This window comes from Urocitellus parryii, chromosome 1 (assembly GCF_045843805.1).
Source record: "Urocitellus parryii isolate mUroPar1 chromosome 1, mUroPar1.hap1, whole genome shotgun sequence".
NCBI lineage: Eukaryota > Metazoa > Chordata > Mammalia > Rodentia > Sciuridae > Urocitellus > Urocitellus parryii.
Genome location: NC_135531.1, coordinates 250,740,392 through 250,763,722, shown reverse-complemented (window position 1 = coordinate 250,763,722; position 23,331 = coordinate 250,740,392). Strand labels below are relative to the sequence as shown.

The 23,331-nt window shown below is 34.9% G+C and overlaps 1 protein-coding gene across 1 annotated transcript in view; it reads left to right on the top strand.

The window, feature by feature from the left end:
- Window positions 1-23,331, top strand: part of Catspert (catsper channel auxiliary subunit tau) — a 126,546-nt gene that overhangs the window by 18,734 nt on the left and 84,481 nt on the right. Inside the window, 6 exon segments of the mRNA XM_026405358.2 lie at window positions 57-202; window positions 12,043-12,165; window positions 13,607-13,651; window positions 14,611-14,679; window positions 16,550-16,629; window positions 21,007-21,153. Of these exon segments, the coding sequence (XP_026261143.2) occupies window positions 57-202; window positions 12,043-12,165; window positions 13,607-13,651; window positions 14,611-14,679; window positions 16,550-16,629; window positions 21,007-21,153 (610 nt within the window).

The window sequence follows — 23,331 nt, the reverse complement described above, 5'->3', positions numbered from 1 at the left end:
AATGTGTATTTGTTCAATTACAACAAAAATTTATTTCCTAAACATTCTATTTTCAGTCACTTCACAACCTTTCATCGATTTGTTCATTCGCATCTCTGTAAACAACATTATGAAATCTACAAAGCGTCGTATCTTACTGCTTAGAAGTAGTGAAAAGAGCACTGCAGTTCGGTTTGATGAAATTAAGTATTTTTCTGTGCAGGTAAAGTTATAATTCTCTTTAGGATATAATATTTCTTTATAGTTTCAAATATTCTACTCTAATTATACCTTTTTTAATAGGTAGGAAAGAAAGATAAGTAGTGACTTTTTATTTGGTATTTACAGTATTCTATTTCTGTACTGTGGTCTATAATGGTATTTTTAAATAAACAGATTGCTGGGAAATGCATAATTTAGTGGATTCTTTTTTGAGATGTTATAGTCTGTGATTTTGAGTGTTTCTTATGTATGTTTTTTCTGTAGTTTGGTTTTCCTTTTTCATCTACCTTCTTCTACCCTTTTTTATTTTTATCTACTTTCCTTCTTTTCTGATTTCCCCTTATATAAACTCTTAATTATGTTTACACAGATTAACATATTCAGTCTTTATAACAACTCCAAAAGATATATTTGTAAATCTGTCACACACATGGAGATAGACACAGAGATGTACATATACATTCTTTTATTATCATCCTTATTTTACAGGTGAGGTAACTGAAGTGCTGTGTGGTTAAAGAACTTTGTTAAGGTCATAGGGCTAATATGTGGTGAGCTGTAATATATGCACTCTGACTCCAGACCACCCATCATTAAAGTGCCTCTCACACCAGGACTTGCTGTGTTTCTATTTATAGTTAAACAGATTCTTAGATTGTAAAATGTATCTCAAACCTTTTTTTTTTTGAATAGTGACACTATTTCATAGACTTGTAGGATTCATTGATTAAAGCCCAATTATTTCTTAATAGTTTTATTATATTAGTTGAATTTTAGCAAAATTCTAAAGCATTTCCTTTATACACCATGTGTTTTTACAAAGTTTGAATGTTGGATATGAAAGCATGAATGGAAAAATAAAAGCAACAAATAAGACAGTTTTGCTTCAGGCAGTTCATATGGTTTCTTTTATTTTGCAAATAGCTTTCCTGAATTGATAGGCAAGTTCTCAAAAACACCAGGCATGGTGGAGCATTTTTTTAGAAAGAAACTGTGCCACTGTCAGGTATGTGAAGGTTCAGTGGGGGAGGGGAAGCTCTCCTTCTGTGAACCAAAAGAAAAAATTTTACTGATTTCAAGGAATGCACATTCCACCATCTGGCAAATACATAAGGAAACTATCATCCTGCATAGCTGCAGTAACAGAGAAGAGATTTCCAGCATTTTCCTGTGTATTCAGTGAGAGCTGGGGTGGGACTTTGTTGTCTAGGCTTTCTGCATGGGAGATGAGAAGTCCCTGCAGAGAGAGAGTAGGGGAGAATGTGGAGAGGAGAGAGGAAGAGAGAGTCTAAGACTCAACAACCTCTGATTTTCTTTTCACTGGGTTGGTGAGCACCAGCCCTGAAGGAAGAAGTCATTGAGCTGGGAGAATGGACCTGTTGGAGGCTCTGGGCAGCAGGAGTGAGATTGATTGTCATGCAGAGGAAGATGGAGCAGCTTTTCTTTTGAAATTAGCAGTCTGAGCTTTGCTTTGTGATAAGGGTCCAGTTTGTATGGATGTGGAATGAGATTGGGAATGGGTGTGCTTTGATTGGGTTTGGTGGAAAGCATGCCTGCCACACTCCACCCAACCCCAGACCTAGTGGGCAGCTACCTTCCCCATGCTCAGAGGTATTTGGAGGATTTGTTGGGGTAACTGAGACCCTAGCCATCCCTTGTTACCCCCATAAAACAAATGGAGGCTCTTGAGATATGGAATGCAGCACAATCAGGATCAATCTGCAGGTGAGTGTGTTGGTCAGAAGTTCTGCTATAGCCATGCCCTGTCCCTAGGCCTACTGAGGGTGAATTTAGTTTTGCAGTGAATAGCATACTCTTAGGACTTTCTGTTGTTAAGGAGGAGTGGAGCTCACCATACAAACTCCCCTAATAAATTTTGTCTATTTGGGTTGGAATTAATGAGGAACAAACTCGGATTATATCCAACACACCTACCTGTAGCTGGTGGATTCTAAAATGAAGCCCTGGAAAAAAGGGCTTAATTTTAATTACATTTTAATTGCTTCAGTAAGGAGAAATTTTAATCTTTTGTTTGTTTGTTTTCTGAGTTCATTTTTTTTGTAAATGATTTTGATCTATTTTCTCTCATTTGTTTTCCATATTTACATCTAATTTTATGTATATTTTTAATTAATTGACTCTTTTCAGTATTTCTTTTCTTTCTCAACTTTATTTCTATCCCATCCTTCCTCTCCACTTGCTCCTCTCCTCTTCCTTTCCCTTCCCTTCTTTTCCCTTCCCTTTCTTTTCCCTTGCTTCCTAAGATGTAATTTAAGATTTACATGCCTTGCCAGGCATAGTGGCACATTCCTGTAATCCCAGAGGCTTGGGAGGCTGAGGCAGGAGGATGATGAGTTCAAAGCCAGCCTCAGCAACTTAGTGAGTCCCTGTCTCTAAATAAAGTATTTTAAAATGGGGTGCTGGAAATGTGGCTCAATGATTAAACACACCTGAGTTCAATCCCTGGTCCCCTTTCCCCCTCAAAAAGATTTATTGGTCTTGAGGAAGGACTAGAGAATATAGGTTAATAGCATAGATAACCTATTCAGTGAAATAATGCCATAAAAGTTCCCAAAATTTGGAAATGAGATGGACATTCAGTTATGGAGACATTTAGAATCCCAAATAGTCAAGACTTGAAAGAAACCTCTCTATATTATAGCAGGGTTAAAATGCCAAAAATTCAGAACAAAGAAGGAACTTTAAAAGCTGCAAGAGAGAAATGCCAAGGCATCAATGGAGACAAACACATCAGACTAACATGTTTTTCAGAACTCTAAACAGGAGACCATGGAACTATGCATATCATACCATGAAAGGAAGCAACTGCCAATGCAGATTACTATATCTTGCAAAGTTATCCTTCAGGATATAAGGAAATATAAAAACCTTCCAAGATAAACATGAACTAAAAATAAAAAATTCATGACCACTAAGACAGCATTGAAGAAGATACTTAAAGGAATCCTGCTCACAGGATAAGAAGATAAAACATCCAAGTGAGCATGGAAAGGATAAATATCATTAGCAGAGTAGATAAGCATGAGAATTAGGAAAAAATAAAGCATTAGAAATAAAATGACAGGAAGTATACATACCTTTCTGTAGTAATACTGTAAATGGTCTTGATTCTCCAATTAAGATATATACTGTCTTATTGGATTAAAAAATAAGACTCAACTGTATGTTGTCTGTTTACACACACCTCACCAGGAAAGTTACTTTCAGACTGAAATTGAAAGGATGGAAAATTATATTCCATGCAAATGAAATCTGGAAGCAAGTGGGGGTAGCTTTTTTTAATCATAAAAAGCAAACTTCAAGCCAAAATTAAAATAGCCAAAGGTCACTATATTATTGATAAAAAGAACCATCCAACAAGAAGATATAACAGTTATAAATATTTGTGCCCCAAACGTTGGTACAATTTCATAAAACACTAATCAACATAAAGGAGCATATAGATCCTAATTCAATACATTACTCTCAGTAATGGTCATTCAGACTAAAAATTAAAAAAAAAAGACACTGCAGAGTTAAAGCAACACCTTAGATCAAATTTACTTAACAGACATCCTCAGAATATTTCATCTAACAACAACTGAATATACCCTCTTCTCAACTGCTCACAGAACTTTCTCCAAAATAGATCATATAATAGGCTACAAAGCAAGTTTTAGCAAATATAGAAAAAAAGAATTCCTTGCTTCTTATCAGATCATAATGTAATAGAAATCAACAGTAATAAAAGCTACAGAAACTCTACAAAAACATGGAGATTGAATTATTGTTCAGACTTTTGAATTATGACTGACAGGGTCTTCAAAGAAATCAGGGGAAAAATTAAAAAACTCTTATAATCAAATGGGAATGGAACCACCATTTTGACCCAGCTATTCCTCTTCTTGGATTATACCCAAAGGACCTAAAAACAGCATGCTACAGGGACACAGCCACATCAATGTTTATAGCAGCACAATTCACAATAGCTAAACTGTGGAGCCAACCTAGATGTCCTTCAGTGGATGAATGGGTAAAAAAAAATGTGGCATTTATACACAATGGAATATTACTCAGCAATAAAAAATAAGATCATGGCATTTGCAGGGAAATGGATAGCATTAGAGAAGATTATGTTAAGTTAGCCAATCCCCCCAGAACAAATGCCGAATGTCTTCTCTAATATAAGGGGGGGTGACTCAAAATGGGGTTGGGAGGGAGAGCAAGGGAGGAAGATTACCTCTAGATAGGGAATAGGGATGGGAGGGAAAGGAGAGAGAAGGGGAATAGCATGGATTATGAAAGGAGACCCTCATCATTATACAAAATACATGTATGAAGATGTGAATTTGGTGTCAGCATACCTTCTATATAATCAGAGATATGATAAATTATGATATAATGGTGTATTAAGAATTGTAATGCAAAAATAAAAAATATTTAAAAAACCAAATGAGAATAGAATCACAATATAGAAGAATCCGTCGGGTATAGTAAAGGCAGTTCTAAGAGGGAAGTTCTAAGAGGGAGTGCCTACATAAAAACAAAACAGAAATAAAATGAATGACCTAATGCTGTACCTCAAGAGTCTTAGAAAAATGAGACCAATTCCAAACCAGTACAAAGAAAGAATTAAGATCAGAGATGAAATTATTGAAGTAGAGAATTGAAGAATAGCACAAACAATAAATGAAAAAAAAGTTGTTTCTTTGAAAAGGTAAAAAAGATTGATAAAGAGAAGACCCAAACTAATAAAATAGAAATGGAAAAGGAGATATTATAACAGACACCACTGAAATCTAGAGGATCATTAGGGACTGTTTTGATAAACTTACATGTCAATTAAGTGGAAAATCTCTGAGAAATGGTTGCATTTCTAGACATATATTTCATTTCAAAATTGAAGCAAGAGAACATAGAAAACATAAACAGACCAACAAGCAATGAGATTGAAGCAGTAATAAAAAGTCTCCCATCAAAGAAAAAAAAAACCCAAGACCAGATGGATTCATGACTGATTTTTTAAGCCTTTTGAAGAAGAACTAACACCAATTCTTCTCAAATTATTCTGTGAAATACAAAGGAAAGAAACACTTCCAATGCTCCTTAAATTATTCCATGAAATACAAAGGAAAGGAATACTTCCAAACTCATTCTACAAAGACACTATCACCCTGAATTCAAAACTGGACAAGGACACATCAAAGAAAGAAAATTACAGGCCAATGTCCTTGATGAACATAGATGCAAAATTCTTTTTTTTTCAGTTGTTGATGGACTTTATTTTATTCATTTATTTATATATATGGTGCTGAGAATCAAACTCAGTGCCTCACAATGTGAAGCAAGTGCTCTATTACTGAGCCACAACCCCAGCCCACAAAAATTCTTAATATATAACATTTGCAAACCAAATTGAGTGGTGCATTAAAAAGATCATACACTATGACCAAATGGGTTTTATTCCAGGGATATAAGGATGATTCAGCAATGTAATTCATATAAATTAAATCAAGGACAAAAAGCACATAATTATCTCAGTAGATGCAGAAAAAAAATCTTTGACCAAATTCAGCACCCATTCATGATACAATCACCGAAGAAATTAGATTGAATGAACTTATTTCAACATTATAAAGATTTTATTATGACAAATTAAAGCCAACATTATAGTGAATGGGGGAAAACTGAAAGTATTTTCTCTAAAATCAAGAGCAAGATAAAAGTGTTCATTTTCACCATTCCTTCTCAGTGTAGTTTTGGTTTGCATTCTCTAATGCCTAGTGATGTTGAACTTTTTTTTTATATATTTGTTGATTGATTGTATTTTTTCTTCTGTGAAGTGCCGAAACAGTTTCTTAGCCCATATATTGATTGGGTTATTTGTTTTTTTGATGGTAATTAAGCATGAGAAAGAAATAAAAGGGATGACAAAAAGGGAGAAAAAGTCAAAATGTCAAGTGTTCCCTTTTTACACTTCATGAAATAGTTTGTGGAGCAATGGCATTCATTATTATTTAAAGGTCTGATGGAATTCAGCTGGGATTTGCTTTGTTGGAACGGTTTGTATGATATATTCAGCATCATTGCTTCCTATTGGTCTGTTAAGGTTTTTTTATATACTCTTGGTTCAAATTTCACAGGTCATATGTATTTAGAAATTTATCAAATTCCATTCAATTTATTGGAGTTTTCAAAATAGTCCCAAATGATCCTCTGGGTTTCAATGATGTCTAAGGTGATTTCTCCTTTTTCATCTCCAATTTTCCTTATTTGTGCCTTCTCTCTTTTTCATTTGGTAGTTTGGCTAAGGGTTTATAAATCTTGTTTATCTTTTTAAAGTACTAAATCTTCATTATGTTGTTCCTTTGTATTATTCTCTATTTTATTATTTTTAGCTCTCATATGAATTATTCCTTCTAATGGTTTTGAAATTGGTTCTTTTCTTTTTCTAAAACCTTAAGACACATCATTAGGTTCTTAATTTGTGATCTTTCTGATGTTTTAATGTGATACTCATAGCTATAAACTTTCCTCTTAGAACCATCTTCATCATGTTCTAGAGATGCTGTGTATGTCTCTTCTCAATTTCTTATTTCTTCCAATTTCTTTTATGACCCATTCACCATTCAAATATGTATTGTTCAATCTCCCTGTGTTTATATAGTTTTTGTAGTTTATTATACTATTGATTCCTAATTTCATTCCATTATACTCTGATAAAATAAAATGCAAGAAATTATATATTTTTTTTGTATTTGCTAAAACCTCTTTTGTGACCTAAAATATGGACTAATTTGGAGAAAGTTCCATGAGCAGCTGTTTTGGGATAAGAAATTCTGTAAATATCTGTTAATTCCATTTGATTTAAGGTATCTTTGAGGTCTGAGATGTCTTTGCTGATTTTATATCTTGATGACCTATTTTTTATTCTAATTAGTTATGTATGACAGTAGAATGCATTTTGATACATGATGTAGAGTTACACCAGTCATGTAATCATATATGCACACAGGGTAATAATGTCTGATTGATTGTACTATCATTACTACCCCCATATCACCCCCTTCACTCCCCCTCTGTCTAACCCAAAGTACCTTTATTCTTCCCTACCCATCCCCTGTGGTAGATTAGCTTCTACATATCAGAGAAAACATTTGGTCTTTGTTTGGTTCTTTGGGATTGGCTTATTTCACTTAGCATGATATTCTTCAGTTTCATCCATTTACTGGCAAATGCCATAATTTCATTCTTCTTTAAGGCTGAGTAATATTTCATTGTGTATGTATACTACATTTTCTTTATCCATATATCTGTTGGAGGGTACCTAGATTGGTTCCATAGCTTAACAATTGTGAATTGAGATGCTATAAACATTGATGTGGCTGCATTACTATAGTATACTGATTATAAGTCTTTTGGGTATAAACTGAGGAGCGGAATAACTGGGTCAATTGGTGGTTCCATTCCAAGTTTTCTGAGGATTCTCCATACTGCTTTCCATAGTGATTGCACCAATTTGCAGCCCCACAGCAATGTTTGAGTATACCTTTTTTCTCCCTACATCCTCGCCAACATTTATTGTTACTTGTATTCTCTTTTTAAAAAATTTTTTTTGTAGTTGTAAATGGACAGCATGCCTTTTTTTTAATTTTTATGTGGTGCTAAGGATAGAACCCAGTTTCTCATACATGCTAGGCAAGTTATTTGAGCTACAACACTGAGCTACAACCCCAGCCCTGCGTATTCTTTTCTTTAATTTTTTTTTAGTTGTAAATGGACACAATACCTTTATTTTATTTATTTTTATGTGAGGCTAAGAATTGAACCCAGTGCCTCACACATGCAAGGCAAGTGCTCTGCCACTGAGCCACAATCCCAGCCCCCCTGTGTATTCTTGATAATTGCCATTCTGACTGGAATGAGATAGAATCTCAGTGTAGTTTTGGTTTGCATTCTCTAATGCCTAGTGATGTTGAACTTTTTTTTTATATATTTGTTGATTGATTGTATTTTTTCTTCTGTGAAGTGCCGAAACAGTTTCTTAGCCCATATATTGATTGGGTTATTTGTTTTTTTGATGGTAAGTTTTTAGAGTTCTTTATATATCCTGGAGATTAATGCTGTATCTGAGTTCCATGTGGGAAAGATTTTCTCCCATTCTGTAGGCTCTCTCATCATGTTATTGATTGTTTCCTTTGCTTTGAAGAAACTTTTTAATTTGATTCATCCCATTTATTTAGTCTTGCTATTACTTTTGGGGCTTTAGGAGTCTAGTTAAGGAAGTCAGTTCCTAAGCTGACATGGTATAGATTTGCCTACTTTTTCTTCTAGTAGGCACAGAGTCTCTGGTCTAATGCCTGGGTCTTGATCCACTTTGAGTTGAATTTTGTGCAGGGTGAGAGATAGGGCTTTAATTTCATTTTGCTACATATGGATTTCCAGTTTTCCTAGCACCATTAGTTGAAGAGGTTATTTTTTTCCCCAGTTAATGTTCTTGGCACCTTTGTTTTTGTATAAGAAAACTGGATTTATGTGGGTTTTTCTCTATGGATGATGTATCTGTTGATGAGAAAAGCATGCTGAAATCACCCGCTATTTTTGGAATTTATCTGAGCCTTTGTTTCAATTACTATTCATTTCATGTACTTAGATACACCAATGTTTGGAGCATAAATATTTTACTTTCTGTGTTAGTCAGCTTTTCATTGCTGTGACCAAAATATCCTACAATGAAAATTTAAGAGGAGGAAAAGTTTATTTTGAGTTCATGGTTTCAGAAGTTCAGCCCATGATTGGCTTAGTTTTCTGTAAGCCCAAGCTAAGGCAGAATACCATGGTGACAGAATACCATTGGGGAAGAAAGATGTCCACTTTATGGTGGGGGGTGGGGGGGAGAGAGAGAGAGAGAGGGAGAGAGAGAGAGAGAGAGAGAGAGAGAGAAAGAAGAAGGAGGAGGAGGAGGAGGCAGAGGAGGAGAGAGAGAAGAAGAAGGAGGAGGAGGAGGAAGAAGGAAGAAGAAGAAGGAAGGGGAGGGGGAGAAGAGGGGAGGGACGAGGATATGTTATCTATCAGTCTTTCATTTTTGAAAATAATGTATCTTTTTCTATGTGTGAGTGTGTTTTTTTTTCTAGTTTTACTCTAATGTATTTGTATTTGGATATCTTTTTGTTATGTTGGGATATATTGACTACTTAAACCGTATTGCTGATATTCATTGGTTCTGGAAAATTTTTAGCTTTTATTTTTTCAAATAGTGCCTCTCTTGCCCATTTTCTTGATCCTCTATTTTATTTTTTGGCACTCTGAATAACGTGTGTTAGATGTTCTTATGTTATCTTTCATGTCTTTTTTTTCTTCCTCCATCTCTACCATTCTTCCTATCTTTCTTATTCTTTTTCTTTCTCTCTTGGTTTTTTTCCTATCACTTTGTGTCTCTGCCTTGCATTTTTGGGGCTGGGACTGTAGCTCAGGACTTGCCTAGCACATGCAAGACCCTGAGATTAATATCCAGCACTGCAGTACACACACACACACACACACACACACACACACACACTCACACTCACTCTTGCACCACACCTTTGAATATTTATTCCATTTCACTAATTTTGTTAAAATTTGAGTATTTTGTCATAAAATCCATTCAGTGAGTGCTTTTATTCAGTTATTTTAGTTTTCATTTCTTCAAGTTCTGTTTGAGTCTTCTTTGTTCAGGTGTGTTAAATGGTTTTTACATTTTCCTGTAAGAACATATCAGGAGGGTTTGGGGTTGTGGCTCAGCGGTAGCGCGCTTGCCTAGCATGCGTGAGGCACTGGGTTCGATTCTCAGCAACACATACAAATAAGTGAAAATAAAAGTCCATCAACAATGAAAAATAAATAAATAAATAAAAGAGCATATCAGGAATGTATTTTCAGATTTTTTTTACCTTAATTATTCTAAGCCTATTTCTCTAAAATTCCAACATTTGAGGATTTTGTGGGTCTGTTTCTACTGATCCTCATTCATGGTGTTTTATTTCCATGCTTACTTAGTTATTTTTTACTATGATCTTTCATTTTCTATGGAAAATTATTTGTGGAACTCCTTTGAGGCCTAGAATGAAAGTGGCAAATGTAAAAAAGATCTTTGTTTGCTTTTAAGGCATGTGAGACTACTACCAATTCGGGACCACTTTAAAACAAATGTTATATTTGAGAATTAAAAAAAAAAATTATGCCAGACATGGTAGTGCATACCTGTAATCCCGGTGACTGGAGGCTGAGGCAGGACGATTGCAAGTTCAAAGATAGCCTCAGCAACTTAGTGCTTAGTGAGGTCCTAAGCAACTTAGCAACATCCTGTCTCAAAAACAAAACAAATGGTCTATGGATGTGATTCAGTAGTTAAATGTCCCTGGATTCAATCCCTATTACCAATAAATAAATAATTGAATGAATGGATGAAATAATTAAGTTGTCCTATTTTAATTTTTTAATTTTGTGGCAGAATATACATAATATAAAATTTATCATCCATTTTAAATGTCAGGTTCAAGAGTTTTTATGCCATTAAGTGGATGTGAATTTAGGCTACAGTTTACCAAACAGGTTTTTGCTTATTACTTATTAGGAACTCCTTGCCTCCCCTTCTTCTGTATAGTGCAACTTTCCTTGCAGCCTCTATAAATGGGATGGGAGAATGGTTCCCCATTCACTGAAGCCACAGCTCTTTGAGTTCCTAGCATTATGGAAGAAGGGTTGAACAGGAAACCTTTGTTAATGCCTAAATGCCCCACTTGTTGTCTTCTTTTTTCTGTACCTTTCAAGGTCTTAAATACTGCAATTTTAGGTTAACTGATTGAGAAATACCCTATGGGAAAATGCAACTTAAGGATCAAGTTTACCTCTCTGAATGTTTACTGATACTTGGAGTTTATGTAATTACTTCTTACCATTTTATTTACACTTTCATGCTTTTAAGAAGATAACTTTTAATTTTTTATTTAGCATTGATAATTGTAAACAAACTGGTTCTAATAATCTATATTCCACATTGCTGAAAAATTGAGCCTGCTGCTCGCTCTCTTAATCACTGCACTGCATTACAGGGCCTCATTTCCTTTTTCTCATTTCTCAGGGGAAAACAGTTACAAACATAACTTTCAGAAGTTTCATACCAACTGTGTGGTATCAACCATGGGAAGAAACTTTATAGAAGGAACTAGGATCTCGGGAATGGGGAAGCATGTGATTTGTTTCTAATTAGCAAAATTGTATATAAAATGTAAACATTATATAATAATGGTATTGTACTTCAGACATCACAGGGTTGAGAATTTCACATTCAAGTTTAATGGTATGAGTTAAAAAACAAGGGCCAGAGTTATAGCTCAGTGGTAGACCATTTGCTGTACCTTAGGTTTGATCCCCAACACTTTAGGATTAAAAAAAAAAAAAGAAATGTGGCAAAATGTTAAAGAATAGAGACAGAAAAGGATATTAGATATTCTTTAATTTTGAATATATGGGTAACCTTAATTTGAATTACCTGGATTATTTGGATTTCATATTAGATATTGATGGGATTACCTTTGATAATATAGTTTCAGTAGTTCAGAGTGAAAGTTTGTGTAGCATTAAAAAAAGGATTGTTGGCAATGGATCATAATTAACATTAGATATAAACAAGGTCCTGATTTTATTAGTTATAATTAGTTATGCACATAATATAATTTATAGTATTGTACTTCAGACATCACAGGGTTGAGAGTTTCACATTCAGGTTTATTTGGAAATAATATCTGGATTTAAGACTGAAAATCTTATGGGTTTTTTTGTATATATTTTGATATTGAGGTTCCCCGACGTCAAGATGATACACGGAATAATATTTCCTTGGAACTAATGCAACATAGCAAGACAGAAGTTTATCCTGTCTTATTAGGGAATGCTGAGGTACATCTTTATGAAGTAATTCAGGTATGTATAAAAATCTTTTTGTTTTCACCTTGATTCCACATTGTCCAGTTGGTACTTCTTGTTGTGATTCTTTATACCTAATAGACTCCTTTTGTTTTTTATCTAATAAGAATTAGTGACGCAAATATCTGAAAAACAATAGAATCACCAAAAAGCATGAGACTTAAAAGAAGAAACTTTTTTATACTCCTTTGTAATAATACAATTTGAAAGCAATTGAGGGTTATGTGAAGTATACCTCTTGACCTGGAGGGCTTTGGAGAAAAAGTACCTTCACTTGAGCAGTCTATAAGAAAAGCATTGTATCTTCCATAGTGAGCTGGATCTTAGGTAAAGCAGAAAGGTAGAAGATATGTTTAGTGAGGCAGTTAAATGTAGGTTTGTTAACCATGGAAGTAGCAGAAGATTCTGGGAGAAAAGGGAAACATGGTTTGGGTGGATGTGGAGAGAAGACTGAACCCTGTTCTGGGTCTTTCCATGATGTATAGACCAATAGTTCTCAGACTGTGCCTAATTTTGTTCTCCATTTTATAAAGCAGTAGTTTACTATAAGCTATTCCATTCTGAGGTTAAGTAGTTAGGTAGAATGATTCTACACCTTGTTTGTACAAGTAAAAAACCACCATCTACCTCATACAGTGTATGGTACAAATGGATAAATAAATTAACCATGCTAATACAAATGACCACCTGTGAACTTATCAAATTAACCAGAAGCACAGGGATGCATGAATATATCAAACTCATATGGAAAAACCAGGCCCCTGAGCTTAATGAACATACTAGACCAGTGAATGAAGCAATCCCTCACTTAAGACTCACAAAAGAAGGAACACCCTTAGACTGAACCCTGTAGCACCTGATCACATCACCTGGTCACTTGTGATGAGCCTTGCCCAGGAAAATCACCACCGTGATGTAGTTTATGAATTTATTTTGGAAAGACATAAATTTGTTTGGTCTGTTAATGACATGGCTCATTCATAATAGTGGTCTAATTCAGGACATTAGAGATAAGTACAGATGGTGACCAACATACCAAGATTTATCTGGTTTACAAGAGCACAGCAGTTCTAGGGGGAGAAGCAAGGTATTCAGTCCTGTCAAGAATCAGATCATCATGTAGATTTATGTATAAGGAACCCCCCCTCACAAAGAATACAGGCATAGCAGTTGCTCTAAGATTTGCAAAATGGGGAACTATTAACTAGCAAAAACATTTTTGTCTAAAATATAAATGCAAATATTGACATTTCTGTTACTTGTACTCAAAATTCTTCTTTTGAACATTCATTTTATTTGTATTTTAGCTATTAGCTTCATATGTGCATTTGAAAAATCATTACCTGATTCTTTCTTGCTATAATATGTTTTAGATAATATATGGGAAAACATAGATGAGTAATTCTACATTGAAGAATTTTATTTTATTTTTTTCTAGAAAGGGTGCTTTACTGAAGAATTACAGTTATTGAATAAAAATACAGTAAGAACTTTACTAAAACTTTCTAAGTTTTGTGTGCATGGAATATTCTCTTAGCAGTTTATAGAACTTTATTCTGATATTGTTTGTATTCTACATCTTTTTGTTTTTTTATTATCCTAACAGTTACTTGAATTAGTAAATTACATTTAACTAACAGTTACTTATGTGTAAAATTAGTAAAAATGTAATTAAATATAAAGTACAAATATTTGCTCACAAAATTCTCACACCTCCCCTGCCCCTTTTAAAAGCTGCTCTATTATTGTTAAGTTGTGAAGGAGAAAATTAGAAATCCTCATGTGAGAGAATAGAATGGCTCTGACTGCTGCTTGGACCATGGAGCCTCAGGAACAACCCCCGCTGCACTGAGGGAGGATTATGTTTCTCCTTGGGGAGTTTCTGAACAGATATTCTCAGTGCTTTATTTGTAATTAAGTTCTTAAAATTAATTAACTTGATTATTTGCTCTTCTATTCCAAGAGACTTCTGTCTCAAGGCCAAAACAGGGGCAAGGAACACAGGGTTATCTCCTTTGACATCCTTCTTCATTTCACACATAAGCAACCTGGGATTCACAGGGGTGAGATCACTTACATAAATCAAAATTTTATCTGAAATTGGGAGTGGAGGTGTGAGGAATATGAGTAAATAATGTACATATATGTATATGAACATGTATTTATGCCAGTGTCTTTGCCTGTTAACAATTTTGAGTTGATATTTTCCATACTTTAATCATACAAAAATATTTAACTCTAACATGAAAGATTTTAACATTTCAGGAAATGAATAGGTTTTCTATAGGTACTCCTTGTGTAAATATTTATTTCTTAAAATCTGGAGATTCATACTTGGGCTTTTGTAACTTATACATTTGTGAAGTAAAACTATCACTTGCTATCACCTTTCTAGTGAAATACCATTCTGATCAAACAATAAAATACAGTTGCCATTTTTAGTTTATCTGCAGGTTGGAGGTGGAATTTATGTTCTCCTATGGAAATTTTGGTTATGGATTTTCACATCAGGTTAGTTCCCCTCTTTTAAAAACTTTGATTCTATTTTGGCTCTTCATTCAAATCATTTTCTTTTGAGCCTCTGTTTTTTTCCAGTTTGTTAAATTCTTCAAAATTAGTATTTTGCTGGGTATGGTGGTTCATGCCTATAATCCCAGCAGCTTGGGAGGACTGAGACAGGATGATCTCAGTTTTGCTGCCAGCCTCAGCAACTTAGAGAGAGGCTCTAAGCAACTTAGTGAGACCCTGTGTCTAAATAAAAAATAAAAAAAGTCCTGGGGAATATGGTTTAGTAAGTAAGTGCCTCTGGATTCAAACCCTGGTACCAAAATAAATGTTTTTGAAAGAATGCTGCTCTACTTTCTGCCCTTGAGGTGTATAGACTTTTCTTCTGCCTAAAAACAAGAGACTTTACCATTATTTCCTTATACATTTTTAAATGTATCTTTCATATCAGAAACTTTATTACAAAACTTGCTTTTGTGTTAAACCTACAACACGTTTATGAAATTAAAATTGAAAATGAACGTATTTTAAGTATTGAAGAAATGAGTGTGGATTTTTACACTTAAAAATATTAAAAATGGAGTTATTAAAATAATGTTATTTAGATAATGTTTTCTACTTTGATTTTTCCTCCATGGTTGTTTTCAATTGAAAAAACAACCATGATTGTTTCTGTTGTTGTTTGAACTTTTTCAATTCATCAAGAGAGTAATATACTGAGAGAAGATAGCTTCTTGCCTGTTCAAATTCACTACCATATAAAAATATTTGTGTACTAACCTGTATTCTTTTCTTTACATCCTTAGGCTAGATTCTTAGAAAGAAAATTATTGTTCAAAACAAGGGCCTTGTTAAGAATTTGTTCTAGAAAAGTTATACTAATATATACTCTTACCCACTGTTTAAAAGAACTCTTGATATCTTTGAGTATTATCACAGTTTTGGGACATTTAAAAATCCAGTCCCATTAGTGCTGCTATTAAATAGGGGAAATGATCCCTATATTTCAATATTTTTTAAAGTGTTGAGTGTTTTAAAATTAGTAATTGAAAGTGGGAACATCAGCCTTATTGACTAAGCATATTGCAATGTTAACTGAGAAATCTATATATTTTAAAATTTTGCCTATGGTATATCACAATTATCTTTAATGTATTTTGAAGAAGTAAATAATATACAGACAGATGAAAGCTTCTAGGAACAGGTTTTCTTTTCTATTTTGTTTTTCTTTCTGTTTTCTTATGATAAGTTAGGCTATCTAGGAACCCTTAATTATCAGACCTTTTGATGATAGTCATAGTTTATGAGCATGAATTTCAGAAGTAGGTTTTGAGTCCAGATAAAAGCATATCATGTAAACACAGCAATGCTTAAGGAGATAGATACTTTTCATATAAAACTGAGCAGGTATTGTCTTATATATGTGGAATTTACTAAAACAAGGAACAAAGATATACATATAGAAAAGAATGGGTTGTATCATAAAAATTCAGCTGATTTTATGCCTATGAACTATTTAGTTAGCCTTATCTATCATGATACAGTAAAAATAATACCATACTCAAGGAGAGAAAAGGCTATGTTCACATCCTGGCTCTCATGCTTATTGTTTAATTTTAAACAAATTACTGATCTCTGGTATCATCTGTAAAATAGGCAGTTACTACCTACCTCATTGATTTATTAAATGGATTGAATAAGATTAAAGTTATGAAAAAGCTTGTAAATATTTAATACCCCCAAAAGTTTATTCCTTTCTTCATGCCTTTTCTTCTTATATTGTCACTTAAGTACTCTCTCATCGTCGTGAGGGATTAATAATAATAGGATAAGTTGTAACTAAATAGTGTTAAAATATAATTACATTTTTCTTCAGTTAAAACCTCTTCAAAAAATTGTTGAACCATCTATGTTTATGAATATTGCACCACCTCCAGAAAGAACAGATCCCCTAACGTAAGTGTTTTAAGTCTCGTTAATATGGTCAGATCATGTACAATTTTAGTAAAATTTGACAAAGCAATTTAGTTATCTTAAAAAGCCTTGAGGACATGACCAGGATGGGCTAGAATCCAAGGTAAAGAAAATACTGACTTGTTTTGTTTAATAAGGTGGGAAAATATTTGAATTTCTGGGTGTAGTCTTGGAGAAAGGAGATGAGAAGATGTGGAGTCAAGAAAGAGAGAGAAAGAGCCTCCTTCATGCCTGAAGGAGGAGCAGGAGAGGCTTAATGAGAAAGTTGTCCAGTGAGAGACTCCTTTCTGGGAATAGAGGTCAGGGACTTTTAAGATCAGGGTGTCAGGTAGTTGTCAGTTTTCTGTTCTGCAGTATAGTAATGTTACTTCCACCTCCACAACACTCCAATTGTTACTTCCAAATCAACAGTAAAAAGACAGGTAAAAACCATCAATAGCAAAATAAAAGTAATTTAAAATATAATATGCTGATCTATCTTGAAATTTCAACAATAAAAATAAATTAAAGAAAAATGAGCACCCAAGAAAGAGATTTAATCTTTAGTGTTAAAGAATAAGAAGTGGAAAAAAATCTGAAATGGTATTGAGGGAACTCCATATAGAATGCAAAATTGTTTTCTAAATGCCTATTTTCCCTAGTCACACCAATACTGGGTATTAAAATATATATCACCTGTTTGGTATTGTGATTTGTGAAAATAATAAAGTTGTTGTATTGTTTCCTTTATATATTGACATTTTCCCCTCTGTTTATTGATTAAGTAAGAATTTACTGAATGTCTGCTATATCCCCCAGGCACTGAAACTACAAAGATAAATGAGATCTGGTTGCTGACCTCAATCTCATGGTTTAATGAAAAGATAATATGCAAAAAATTAATGATAACTAGCATTATAATGCAGATAGGATAAGAACCCTTCTAGACCCCTTCCAGAGCTAAACATAAAGAACCATGGGACAGTTAATATGCTTTTAATTCTCTGAGGAGTTGGGGAAGACAGTATTATCAAGTAAGGCTACAAAAAAGGAAATGTTTGAGGTAAGATTTTGGGGAAAAAAAAAAGATACATTGAGCTGATTTCAGAGGGGTGTGGGAACAAAATCTCCAAAGAGGGCACATATATAAGGCTATGCTGTACTGCAGTAGCTAGTTGTGAGTGGATAGTGAGTAGTTAGCTGTGAGTAGCTAAGAGCAGCACAGGAGCAAGGAGGGGAATAATGTGAGAGAGAGGAGTAGGTATAAGCAAGGTATAGCGATTAAGAATTCAGGAACAGGTGTGGTGGTGCCTGTGTAATCCTAGTGGCTCAGAAGGCTGAGATTATGAGTTCAAAGCCAGCCTCAGCAACTTAGAGAGGCACTAAGCAACTCAGTGAGACTCTGTCTCTTCTCTAAATAGAATACAAAATAGGGCTAGGGATGTGGCTCAGTGGTTGAGTGGCTCTGAGTTCAATTCCCAGTACCAAAAAAAAAAAAAAAAAAACAAACCAGGATCTACACTGGATAGTGTATGCCTGTAATCCCAGCAGCTTGAAAGTTTGAGGCAAGAGGATCATGAGTTCAAAGACTGCCCAGCAACGAAGCAAGGCCCCAAGTAACTAAGTGAAACCTATATATAAATAAAATATGAAAAAAAGGGCAAGGATGTGGCTTTGTGCTTAAGCACCCTAGGTTCAATCCCCAGTATAAAAAGAATTCAGGCACTAGAGCCAGACTAGTTGGGTTCCAGTACTAGCTATATGACTTTGGGCAAGTTACCTAGGTAATTGATCCTTTATTTATTGAATATTTGGTCTGTGCAGAGACATATGGCTTAGAGACTGACAGAGGATTATTGTGATATTAACTAGGTGATGAGTCCAGTTGCAGCTGTGGCACCAGTTTTGGAGTAAATTAACCCATCTGGTGGTATCTGGTATACAGCTATAGATCCAGTCAATGCTTCTTCTTCCTTAGTTGCTAGTAAAGACTATCAGAATCAGTTTGCATTTAGCTGGCAAGAAGAGAGCTACACTTTCCTTCTCCTGCCTCAGAGGTATATCAGCTCTCAGCCCTAGGTCATAATTTAGTTTCCCGGGATCTTGATCACGTTTTCCTTCTGTAAAATCTCATACTGGCCTATTGCATTGGTAAAATTTTGCTGATTGGACTAGTGAATAAGAAGTAGCAACTATCCTAGGTTTATCAATGAGACATTTTCACATCAGAGAGTAGGAAATAAATATGCAGAAATTCAGGAGCTTTCTACCTCAGTGGAATTTCTAAGGGCCAGTGATATTGGGCATGTTGAGATATCCCTTCTAAGGAGATTGTTGCATTTGGTCCCTCCTAGTTGTGAGTGGGCTAATTTGGATTTGAAGGTACCCTGTTCTTCATTTGAGTGTGTTAGTATGGCCTATTTACTGAGTGACCCCCAAAGCTGGTAGTTTTGCATGGAACCCAGAACACGAGAAGGCTCTGCAACAGTTGCAAGCTGCTTTGCCAGTTGCTCTGCCACTTGGACCCATATGATACAACAGATCTAGTGGCATAATACATATCAGTGACAGATGGAGACAGTATGTTTGGAGATTTTAGCAAGCCCCTATGGATGAATCATGGAACAGACCCTTAGAATTTTGGAATAAAGCCCTGTCACCACCTGCAGATAGCTACTCTACTTTTCAGAAAGAGTTCTAGTCTGACACTGGACTTAGTAGAGACTGAATGTTTAATCATAGGCTACCAAGTTACCATGCAAACTGAGCTGCTGTCATTAACTTGGTTGTCTGACCCACTAAGCCATAAAGTTGGCAGTGCACAGTGATACTTCATCATCAAACAGAAATGATATTATGTGACCAGGCCCAATCTTACATTAGTTACATATTTTTCTTCCCTACATGCAGTGCTTCTGACAAAACTACAGTTTATGAACTTGAAAGATGCCTTTTCCATGATCATGGTATTCCACACAGCATTGTTCTAATCAAGGAACTCACTTCATAGCAAACAAAATGCAGCTTTGTTTCCATGATCATTAAATTTGTTGGTCTTATCATGTTCCCTGCCATACTGAAGCATCTGGATTAACAATGGAATAGCCTTTTGAAGATTCAGTTACAGTAGCAGCTGGGTGGCACTTTTAAGTCTGGGGCAAGGTTCTTTAGAAGGTTGTTTGTGCTCTGAATCAGTGACTGATATATATTGTTTTTTTCTCCCATAGTCAAGATTCATGCATGGGTTCATGCATAAAGGTGTGGAAATGGAAGTTATGCTACTCAGTGTTACTCAGTGTTACCCATAGGGATCCTCTAGCAAAATTCTTGCTCTGTTTCATGTAACCTTATCCTCCACTGACCTAGAAGTCTTAGTTCTAAGGGGACAATTAGACATAATGACTTCCACAGAACTGGATGTGAATACTGCTATCTAGCCACTTTGGGCTCCTCATTCCTCTGCATCAGCAAGCAAACAAAGGAATTACTGCACTTGTAGGTGATTGATGTGGTGCTATTACTTCCTGAACCAGAGAATTCTGAGGCAATAATATATTTAAAGAAGGGGAAAAATGGTGAGCTCTGTTTTAGACATACTGAGTTTAAGGTGCTTACTACTATGCATAATACAGTTTAAGAACATGAGTTTTATTGTCATAGAAGCTGTGTTCAGATGTTTGCTTTGTCATTTCTCAGCTACAAGACTTTGGGGGTAGTTGCTTAACCTCTTTAAACCTAGCTTTTTTTTTTTTTTTAAAGAGAGAGAGAATTTTTTTTAATATATATATATATATATATATTTAGTTTTCGGCGGACACAACATCATTGTTTGTATGTGGTGCTGAGGATCAAACCCGGGCCACACGCATGCCAGTCAAGCGTGTTACCGATTGAGCCACATCCCCAGCCCCAAAACCTAGCTTTTTATATGTAAAGTAGGATCTAATGATTTTCATCTCATTACATGCATTTACTATGAAAACTGAGGTAATATTTTATATGGAGTCATATGAACACAGTGTCTAACACACAATATATTCCATAGAATTAATAGATTTAAAGATTGAGATACTTGGGAGACAGATTCAGCTGTAAATATTGGGAGAGAGGTCTGGGCTCAGATATTTTCTATTTTTCTTTCTTCAGGTCTCTCTTTTCCCCCTTGCTGCTCATGATCTTAGTAGAAAGCAGAGTGAAGTTAGCACTTTTCTCAGCAATAATTCCTGATTATTTTCTTCTTTCTTAACTCTATACTCTGATGGCTTAAGGTAGATAGGCAAGCTGAATAAAAGACAGAAGGTTTCAGAAGTAATAGCTACCACTGGATTTAGAAGTGCACTTTGATATATATCAATATTTAACTTTATTACCATTTTTCAGAAATGTTATTACACCACGACCAGTAGAATATCCAGCATTTTTATCCCCAGACCTGAATGTTACTGTTGGGACTCCAACTACTTCGAAGGAGACAAACCAGACACCTGTTGTGCGGCTTGAAAAACTTGAGCAACAACCCCGGGAAAGGTAAAAAACACAAAAGTTTTCATTTATTTATTATTTATGACATAGGTTAATTTCTTCCTTTGAGACATGGGCTTGGTATAGGTCCAGCCACATTGACTGTGTTATTTCATGGGTTCATGGATTATCCAATTCAGATGTTTTGTTTAAAAACAACAACAACAAAAAAGTCAGTTTATAGCAAGAAAAGAGTTGAAAATTCACTTATGAGGAAGAAAGCTTATTATTTCTTACTGTCTTCAATCAAAAATGTTTTCCGTAGCCTCTTGTTCTTTTGTGTATTTCTTATCCTTTTTTTTCTCTATGCTTCAGTCTAGATATTTTCTTCTGATTTACATTCTAGTTCAGTGGTTCTTCTTTGTTTCTAACCTGCTGTTAAACCAGTTGAATTCTTTATTTCAGTTACTTTCTTTTTCTGGAATGTCCATGTGTTTGTATACTTTCTATTTATCTTCCCAAACCCCTAGCCTTGTCTTCTAACACCTTAAACATATTATTTGTGTTGGTCAGCTCAGACCACTATTAAAAAAAATATCAGAGAGGAGGTGGCTAAAACTTTATACACTTATTTTTCATAGTCCTGGAAGTTAGGAAGTCCAGAATCAAGGTGCTGACTGATTTGATTCCTGCTGAGGGCCCTGTTCCTCATTTGCAAATCACCTTCTTGCTGTACCATCACAGAGTGGAAAGGGGGGGGGTATGTGATTTCTCTCATGTCTCTTCTTATATGGACACTAATTTCACTCAGAAAGAAATTACCTCCCAAATATCATTACATAGGGGATTAGGGCTTCAACATATTAATTTGGGTAGGGGGAGAGCACTCAAAGTACAGGAATTATTGCTGTTTTAATGTTAAGATCTAATGACTCCATTATCTGAATCTCTTATAAATATGTTTCAAATGTTGGTTTTTATATTAGTTTTCAGTCTTTTTATTTTTTATTTTTGGCACCCAATGCTGCTTAATCACTGAGACACATCCCCAGCCTTTTTTTGTTATTTTTATTTTGACATAGGTTCTTGCCAAGTTGCTGAGGCTGGCCTTGTACTTACAATCCTCCTGCCTCAGCCTCTTGAGCCTCTGAGATTATAGGTATGTGCCATTGCTCCTGGAAGATTTTACATTCTTTTATACCTAGTTGTGCTACTGGATATAGGTACTGTATTTGAAAAGTTTTAGAACTAATTTGAGGCTCTTAACTACATATTATTACAGAGAAAGTATTTATTTGCATCTGATAGCCAGTTAGGCAAAGAATACAGGAAATTCCCAGATCATTTAATGCAATTAAGATCAAGACTGAAATGATTTGTAGCTGGTCTTTAGTTCCTGTGATGATTAATCTTTTTCTGCTTTACTCTTACTCCTAGTGACAGAACTGGAATTAGGAGGAGGAAAGACAACCAACTCATGATATTTAAAGAAGCTAGATAAAATATATTTTTCAATTTTGTTAGAAAGCCTCAATGAGGGCCAGGTGTGGTGGTGCACACCTGCAATCCCAGAGACTTGGGAGGTTGAGGCAGGAAGATTACAGGTTCAAGGAGAGTCTCTGAAATAGTAAGACCCTAAGCAACTTAACAAGACCCTGTCTTAAAATAAAAAAATAAAACGTGTTAGAGATGTAGCTCAGTGACAAAGCACTCCCGAGTTAAATCCCAGTACCTTTCTCCCTTAAAATCAATGAGTTGTAGAGGTAGTGAAGGGTTGCAGATCCAAGATTCCATACAGAAAGCAAGCCCAGAGATGCTGAGCCCACAATTTGGTGCCATTTATTTTTCAAGGCATTTGTTGTGACCAAGAAAGTAAAGAACTGGTTCCATGGTTTGGCTATTGTGAGTTGTGCTGCATGAATGGCATGCATGTATCACTGTAGTATGATGACTTTAATTCTTTATGATGAATACTGATAAGTGGGATAGTTGGGTCTTATGTGGTTCCATTCCTAGTTTTTAGAGGAACCTCCATACTGATTTCCATAGGGGTTGTATTTTTTTTTTAATTTACAATCTCACCAACAGTGTAAAAGTGTTCCCTTTTCTCTACATCCTCTCCAGCATTTAGTATTGTTTGTATTTTTGATGGCTTCCATTTTAACTGCTGTGAGATGAAATCTCAGAGTAGTTTTGATTTGTATTCCCCTAATTGCTAATAATGTTGAGAAACTCACACACATA